The sequence below is a fragment of the Phalacrocorax aristotelis genome, chromosome 1, assembly GCF_949628215.1.
Source record: "Phalacrocorax aristotelis chromosome 1, bGulAri2.1, whole genome shotgun sequence".
Classification (NCBI taxonomy): domain Eukaryota; kingdom Metazoa; phylum Chordata; class Aves; order Suliformes; family Phalacrocoracidae; genus Phalacrocorax; species Phalacrocorax aristotelis.
In genome coordinates this window covers 71913563-71922329 of record NC_134276.1, presented here as the reverse complement: position 1 = coordinate 71922329, position 8767 = coordinate 71913563, and the positions used below count along the sequence as shown (strand labels likewise).

Sequence of the window (8767 nt, the reverse complement as noted above, 5' to 3'; positions counted from 1 at the left end):
TGACTTACATGAACAACCTTTATATGAAACCTATCCAGAAGCCCTTGTGGGGTGGCAGGCAGGGCTGGCTGCTTGCAGGCCCAGGGACGACCTGGCACCTGCTGTGGCTGCTTGCAGAAGGGACTGGTGCCTGTCAGCCCCCGGGCTTGCTCCATGAGGCACCCACACCTTCCTGCCTGCAGCAGGGGGACGGGGAGCAGCGAAGGCCATGGCAGGGGAAGACCAGACAGCACTGTGCCCTTGTGGTCAAGAAGGCCAACAGTATCCTGGGGTGCACTAAAAGCAGTGTGGCCAGCAGGTCAAGGGAGGTGATTCTGCCTTTCTACTCTGCACTGGTAAGGCCACGTTTGGAGTACTGTGTCCAGTTTTGAGCCCCCCGGTTTAAGAAGGACAGGGAACTGCTCAAGCAAGTCCAGCAGAAAGCTACCAAGATGATCAGGGGGCTGGAGCATCTCCCTTTTGACGAAAGGCTGAGAGACTTGGGTTTGTTCAGTCTGACAAGAGAAGGCTGAGGGGGGATTTCCTAAGTACCTATAAATATCTAAAGGGTGGGTATTGGGACGATGGGACTGGACTCTTCAATAGTGCCCAACGACAGGCCAAGGGGCAATGGGCACAAGTTGGAACATAGGAAGTTCCACCTGAGTATGAGGAAAAACTTCCCTGTGAGGGTGCCAGCGCAGTGGCACAGGCTGCCCAGGGAGGGTGTGGAGTCCCTTCCCTGGAGACATTCAAACCCTGCCTGGACGCGTTCCTGTGCCCCCTGCTCTGGATGTCCCTGCTCAAGCAGGGGGGGTTGGACAAGGTGATCTCCAGAGGTCCCTTCCAACCCCTGCCGTTCTGTGATTCTGTAAATCACGCTGCTCTTCACGGTGTGCGTTCCGGGGCTCCCTGCCGGGGAAGGGAAGTGGGATCACCCCGTTAGGATCAGGGGCCGGACCCGCGCAGATGCAGCGGGGGGACGCGGACCTTTTGAAAACCGGCACAGTGGCGGTTACGGGAAATGCTGAGGGTGAGGGGCAGAAGGAGGAAGAAAAAAAATCCCCACAGCAAGAGCTGAAACCCGTGAACGCATGTAGCCGGAGCGCCCTGACGCCGCTGCTTTCCGAACGGGGCGCTTCCCCGCCGCCGCCCGCCCCGCGGCAGCTGCCACAGGCCCAGGCCGCGCCGTGCCGCCGGCACCGGCCTTATTAGGCGGTACGGGAAGCGGCGGCGGTGCCGCCCCTACCCCGCCGAGGAGCGCCGCCTCCTCCGGCCGCGCCGCGCACGCCGGGACCGGACCTGCCCAGCGCCGCCGCTGACCGGACCTGGGCCGCGGCCCCGGGGACAGGATGCAGGTGGGCACCCGGCCCCTGTGCGGCCGGTGTTGCAGGGGGAGCCCCACCGGACGGCGAGCCGGGGCCGTGCCCGGGCCCCGCGCCTTGGCCGCGGCCACCGGGGCGGCCTCCGGCCCCGCCCGCAGCTGTGGGCCGCCCTCACCGGCTGAGCGCCCCGGGGGGCGGCGGGTGGGAGCCCGGTTTCATCCGCCTTTCTGGGGGGTGGAGGCGTCTGTCGTGTGGCGGTCGTGTTATGAAGCTCCGTGCATTGGTTTTGTGGTCGTTTGTTGGGTTTTTTCCAAGTACGGAATTTATTCCACAACTGTAGTAAGCAGATGGGCGGGTGGGTGTTTTAGGCACTTCATCAGTATGTTGATAAACGACAGTAGATGCTGGGAAGTGCTGTGTCGAGGGGAAAAATGACCACAGTCGGGGGAAAAAAAAAAGTAATCTGGTGTGTTTTTTGTTGTGCTATTTTGTTTTCTTCCCTTATTCCCCCCCTGTAGTCCAGAAGTACTGTGTTTTGGTCTAGAGAAGAGATAGGGTCTTGGAGAGACCTGGTGTAAGCTGTATGATACAAGCCATAGCAAAGCAGTAGGTGTTATATTCAGTTTTCAAAGTGAACTTAGGTCAAGTCAGGAAGGAACCTAAATCAGCCTGTGAGTGCTTATCACAGAATTTTTATTTATTTAAAAAAATAAAATTGCTGTTAACTTGGAAAAACTTTTGAGTATCTCAATACATGTGTGCCTGTTAACCTTGTTTTGTAGGATTATTGCGACTTTTGCAGCAGATTTTGCAGTAAAATTGCTTTTTAGCTTTCAAGAACAGCCTAGGCATGCATTTAGATCGGATTCCCTAGCAATGGGTTTGCCTGGCAGAGACTGTGCTTGCTTCTCTAAGCACTTGTGTAGTCACACTGACTTGAATCTACTAAGATATCCAGAGCTAAGTCTGCAAGGCTGGCACGTGTGTGTCTTCTCACCAGCGCTTCCCAATGCAACGACCACTGATCTGGTGGCCTGGTGCTCTGCTGAGGCTCTGTATGTGAGCACTGTGGCTAGTGTGCTTCCCTGTCACCCAGCTGATTTCCTTCCCTTTCCTTTCACCTTGTGAGGGCTGCAACGATTGTTACAGTGCTTCAAGTTTTTTGTACCCCACTAAGACCTCCTGTACATGCTGTGAGTGGGATGGAATAAAATGAAGTCACTCTTCAGGGTACTGGTCTGGGGCTGCAAAGAAGCCTCAGCATCAGGAGGATGCACACTGACTTTCTGGTGCCATCCAGACAGTTACCAGTTCTAGCCATGTTCTGTGTCTCTTGAAAAACTTGCCTGTGTTAAGTTGTGGAATTGGTAAAGTTTACCTTGAATGCACATTATCCATTTCTTTGTTCTGTTCTAGGACCCAAATGAAGACACAGAGTGGAATGACATCCTGCGCAAGAAGGGTATCCTTCCTCCAAAGGAAAACTTGGAGGAACAGGAGCGTGCAAAGGAAGAGGAGCAGCTTGCCATCATTCAGAAGTCTCTTGGTGAGTGATCAGCCACTCGGGCAGAAGCAGCAGGACAGGTCTTGTAATGGCTCCTGGGGGAAGCTTGTACAAAGAAATGGCTAGCAGTAACGTTTGTATGCCTGTAAAGCAATGTGTCCTTTTCCAAGTCTGTCCGGGATACCAAAGCTGCTTCTTGTCTAGGGTGATTATTGGTATCACACATACTTTCCTGAACACATGGATTCTTCCAGTACAGAAAAGCTTTGTTCTTGATGGCAGCTCCATATTCTTATAGAACTAAAAGTTTGAAAACTGAAATAAAAACAATGTGAAGGGAGTCTACCATGTGAATGTGCAAGTAAAAGTGTCTCGTGACGTACCTGTTGTATGGTTTTTTTCTCTGTTGTTCAGGCATCCCTGCCATGTCGTGTGTGTGTGTTAGGCATGTCTCTGCTGCAGCCACCAAACTTGAAAGCTAGTGCAGGTACACCTGTGCTAGTCTAGGCAGCCTTCATCTCGAGTCCTTTACATCACTGTCTTTCTATCTATGTGTCTGAAGTACATAATACTTTCTAAAAGTCCAGTAACAATAATAATTCAAAAAAAGCTGTATTTCCCACAGTTAATCTGTCCTTAAAGTAAATAAATTCCGTTGGACTAATAAAAGCTGATGAGTTTTAATCCTGGAGCAAGCTTTTCGGTAATTTGATGTTTCTTCCATTCTAGTGAAAACTTACGAGGACATGACTCTGGAAGAGCTAGAAGAGAATGAAGATGAATTCAATGAGGAAGATGAGAAAGCTATTGAAATGTACAGGTCAGAGCAGCATGCAGAATTTAGCTTTAATGAAAATTGGAGGTCTTTTCTTTTACGTGCTGTCAGATATTGTTGAAGATGTTTTTAGGCCTGATGATAGAAAAAGTGGGCTGTGTTTCGGGTCTCTCATAGAGCTTCTAAGTGTCTTTAATAGGATAACTGGGTGTGAATTCAGTGTCCTTTATCTACAACCTAGTTTTGCAGAGATAATGTGTGCTTGCTGAGTGCATGGCTGGGGATTCTGAGAGCTTTGAAAATCACCTCCAAGATTTCTCAGTTTTTACATGAATGAGATTAAGGTGCTGCAGATTTACATAATTACAGTGTTGATTTTTCCATTATCCCTTTATCTCTACCATCTCTTGCAGATTCTGCCGTTTAGTTTGGTAGAGTAGTGTCTGCTAAGGGCAGAAATGGGAGGGGGGCAGCACATCATGAAACTTGCATGTTGTGGTTTTAACTTGTGATGCAAATATAAGAGCATCTATTATCTACCTTGCTTTTGTTGCTCTGGGGTTTGAAGAAGTTTGTAATATGTCTCTGAAGGCTAGGGTTCAACAAGCTCCTTTAAATGTTGTTCAGTCAAAAAATGTATCTCTTCTCAAGATCTCTTTCCCATTCCTTGCTGTTCAGGCAGCAAAGGTTAGCAGAAATGAAAGCAGCTCAAATGAAGAACAAATTTGGGGAAGTTTTGGAGATTTCGGGAAAAGATTATGTTCAAGAGGTTACAAAAGCTGGAAAAGGTATATGGGTAGTCCTGCACCTCTACAAACAAGGGTAAGAATTTGTTTCTAACCTTTAAACCTTTCACTGTCAATAGCTGGAAATACTCTAGACAATTGTGTAGTTATTGTGGAAATTAAGGAACTGATTCTGGAGTTCTAAGAAATAAAAAATTGAACTAGTAATTTCATTGCTGTTGACTCAAGACTGCTGAAACAATCAAGTGGCTTTTTTTATACATCATACAGCACCGTGTGAGTTGTACCGTACAGCCACCATATAGGTAGCTGCTGTCACTGAAATATCCAAGCTTTGGAAATTATTCTGGATAAAGTGTGAGGGGCTGTGCATTAGAAGGATCACTGTGTGTCTTTAGCCTGGTTTCTAGAGGCATAAAAATGGAGGGAACAAGGTTTTTGGTCCTGTCAGCATGATGGAAAAATTGGTCAAAAAGGTCTGATAAGTTGCTAGAATTTTCTGGAAAGGGTTAGAAATACTTGATTTTGTTCGTTATCTCTGCCTCACAGGTCTTTATTATCATTTGCATACTTTCTTGCAGGAGCTGCTTTTCTTTCTGTTTTGCCCTTGCTCATGCAATTTGTAAATATCATATCTTCGTAAACCAGTTTCTTTGTATGACAGAGAGGCAGGTTGTATTGCTGATTCCTTAAAACAAAAAAACCCACAACCCACCAAAACCGGTGATGCTGACTTCCTTCAAATACTGGAATAGTGGACAACAAAAGTGTTCAGGAGTTGCTTCTGGTACATTTGTCTTTCCATAAGGGCTACTCATTGAGCCGATACTTCTGACCTTTCTTCTGGAGCAGATTACTGTCTAATTTGTCTGTTGCTGTTCTTCACAGAATTCCACTCTGTGCCTTAATAAATCAACATTTGAGTGGGCTTGCAAGGAAGTTCAGAGACGTGAAATTCATCAAAGCTATCTCTACAACCTGCATTCCCAACTACCCTGATAAGAACCTGCCTACGATATTTGTCTACCTGGAGGGAGACATCAAAGCTCAGTTCATTGGGCCTTTGGTATTTGGTGGCATGAACCTGACAAGGGATGGTAAGTGTCTGCACCTCTGGTCTTCCAAAGGAAAAGCAAAACTGTTTTGCTGGGAATGAGAAAAGTGAGGCTTAGGAGGAGAAGGGAGGTACAGAAAAATCATATTACTTTGGTTTTTGCTTTTTTTTTTTTTGCACCCTTATGGCTCAAGAACATGTGACTAAGGCTATCTTGTAAAAGCAATGAGTGGCTGAGTAGGCCAACATATAGATATTTATCTTGTGTGTGCAAGTATTCACACCCTGTGGGTGAAACAAATTTTCCTGAATACATTAAAGGGTAAATAGTACCCACGCACTTTCTTTGGGGCTCTTGTGCCTGAATGACTGACTGTGCCCTTGGTTACTTGATAAATTTGTGCACTTGATAACTGGTGCTTGCCTATCGCATTGTAGGGCTTCTTGCTTCATTTTCAAGGCAATGGTGTATATTGGTCTGTCCTACTTTCCTCACATGCAGGCTTTGATCTTTATTAACATTTAAAGGGAGTCTGTCCTTTTGCCCAAATGGGGCTGCTAGCTTGAAATCGGACATCCTTTTCCTCTTGCCATCTCCTGGAGATGGCAGCATGTTATGCTCCTGCCTCAGTGGTTTAAGGGGCACAGGGCTCTGTGGGGAGAGGCTGTTACCTTTCCTGGAGGGAACGGTTTTGCCTAGACCTATTTCTCCTTGCCCATCTCAGCAGCCTGGAGGCAGGCTGGGTCATGCAGCCTCATCAGCATGACATGCTTCAGGAGATGAGGGTGGAGATGCAGGTCTCGCAGAGCACTGTGGCTCCTCAGTAGAAGCTGCTGTTTGGAGATGGTTGGTTTGGGATGCAGAGGTCAGCAGTGAAAAAGGCTCTTAGGAGGCAAATGCAACTCGGATGTAACCTAGTGGATTTTACTTCAGTTAAAAGGATGCTCATCAGCTTTCTGAGTAGACATATTGGTCCAGATGCCTTCAAGCTTTTCCAAGGTCAGACTTAAGGGCATCTTTATCTGAAGTGAACCACACTTAAGCAGCAATTCAAGGACCCTGCTGAATGATGTCACTGCCTCTACTGGGATAGGATGCAAAGAGTTTTGGTTGTGTTTTTTTTTTTTAAACTAAAACCCTGAAGTGTACATGTTACCTTGAGCATGAGCTGTAGAAAATGCTCTCCTGCCTTCAACTGTCAGAAAGGGAAGAGCTCACCAAGGAGATCACTGATTTGAGGACAGCTAGGTCTAACCTCAGGAATTAACTAATCATGGACTGAAGTGAGCATTGGTAGGAGAACGTACAGTTAGAGTTAGCTTTCTCCCATTTTAGTACATAAATTTGGAGGGGTCCAAAGGTGGCTGAGCCAGCTTCATTCCGTCATCACAGAAAGCTGGGCACTGAAATTCTGCACTTTGTTTTATTCCTTTCTTCCACCCTAAGCCTAGGTGTCTTCCACTGCAGATGAAAGGAGGTGTGAGGTAGTATTCATTACTCTGTAATGTCTGAAGGAAATTAGATTTAATGATAGGGTTGCCAGCAGGACTAGGAGAAAGGTTTCAACTCAATGTGTTATATTGACTTTCTACCACTTCTGGGAAGAAATCCAATTTGGGTCCATATAGTAATAGGCCTACTACTGGTGGTGGAGTCTCTTACTGTCTTGCTAAGGAACTAATAATCAGTGCATGGTGTAGTAGGAAAGAGGTGAACTGCATTTACAAAGTAAATCCCTGATAAATACCTATAATTCAGATACGTAAAGAGAATTGCTACAATTTTTTTTGCCCCTCAGCAAATTGATTGCCTGCCTTTTCTGACTGTGATTAGCTTGGTATTTGCAAACAGCTGTAGCACGTGCAGTATTCCTCCACCAGCAGTAAATGTGTAAACCCATTTTCTGCCCTTATATGGCTTGAAGGAGGTGAGATTCACTCCCACTAGGAGGGCTGCCTCATCTAAAGCTGCTGCTCTGCATCAGTTGCCTCTTTTGTACTCCTGGTTGTAGGGGAAGCACGGATGCCACTGGTGGGCTGCAGAGCAGTACCCTGAGCTCTGCACCCTGTGCCAAAACCTGTGCCAGCACTAGTGACCGTGAAGGGAGGAATATGGCTGGAGTGGGTGTGGGAGACAGGGCAGGGGCTGAGACCTGGGGCTGCAATAGAAGAGGGAGGAATAGAGCACGGCTCTAGTTTTGGTGATGGCAGGGTGGTAACAGAAGTTAGGTGGGGAAGCAAGGGTGGGCTTTTTCCAATTTGCTCCCCTGCATTCATGGCTCTCCTGTTTTGCTCTGCACAGAATTGGAGTGGAAGATTTCGGAGTCAGGTGCCATCAAGACAGACCTCGAGGAGAACCCCAGGAAGCAGATCCAGGACCAGCTCATGTCCTCAATCAGGGCGTGTGTGCCAGCCAGGGGGGAGAGTGACTCAGAGGATGACTAACTCCAGCATTGGCATGAAGATTGATACAGTACACTTGTAGCCAGTGTTCCCATCTAGAGCACTGGAGACACTCATCAAGATCTTGCTGAGCCCCAGAAGGGCAGTATTTCAAGACAGCCATTTGTCTAGAAACTTCTAGAAATTAACAAAGTTTCTTCAAAAAAAAAACAACCAACGAACCAACCTTATTGCAGCTTCACTTAAGATTCTGAAAGACATTTTATATTGTGAAGTCTGAGTAAATATTACTTGACAGTTTTTAAAATATAGACATCAGTAGAAACAGAGGTCTCTTGTTATTATTTTCTTATTAAATTGCTGACTACTTAAAAAAATCTGAAATATGAAGTGCACTGGTTTTGACAAGCTTATGTAAATCAAATCTAAATAGCTGGTCTTAAACAATTGGTTATACCACTTAGCTGGGCCTTCTCTTAGCCCATTGTGCATGGATGTCCAACAGCCTGGACTGCATGGAGAGTTAGGGGAGGTGACCCATGATGTGAAGGTGGCGTGTGGTCCTTTGTGGAGTGGGGCTGGCATGAGGCCATGGGCTGGGACCCCAGATAACTTGAGAGAGGCCTTAGTGATGGCCAGCATCTCTTGGAACCTGCTGAGTCCAGAACCCCCTTCCATTTAGCAGCAGTAGTCTGCCTTTCGCAGGGACTGAGCTTCCCGCACCATCTTAGCTGCTAACTGGGAAAGAAAATTCAAGATGGTGGTGCTCGAGTCTGAAACTGCTGACTTCTTTCACAAGATCAGAAGTCTGATGTGTTGCTACAGTACTGCCATTGCCAAATGGGAGGGAAAAATCATATTTGAAGACCTGATGCCTTTCTGTATTAAAGCCTTCCATCTTCTAGGTGCAGTAATAATAATTGAGGCCTTAGAAGAGAATGAACTAAAATACCACCTTAATTATAGATCTGCTGACACTTA

At 46.8% G+C, this 8767-nt stretch overlaps 1 protein-coding gene across 1 annotated transcript; it reads left to right on the top strand.

Annotated features, from left to right (window-relative positions):
• The first annotated feature begins 963 nt into the window (after nucleotides 1–963).
• PDCL3 (phosducin like 3) lies at nucleotides 964–8115 on the top strand. The gene is made up of 6 exons (XM_075092775.1): nucleotides 964–1337; nucleotides 2721–2850; nucleotides 3538–3628; nucleotides 4262–4405; nucleotides 5218–5426; nucleotides 7686–8115. Exons 1-6 carry the CDS (start codon nucleotides 1332–1334, stop codon nucleotides 7826–7828), a joined length of 723 nt encoding a protein of 240 aa, XP_074948876.1. The 5' UTR covers nucleotides 964–1331; the 3' UTR covers nucleotides 7829–8115.
• Nucleotides 8116–8767: the final 652 nt, after the last annotated feature.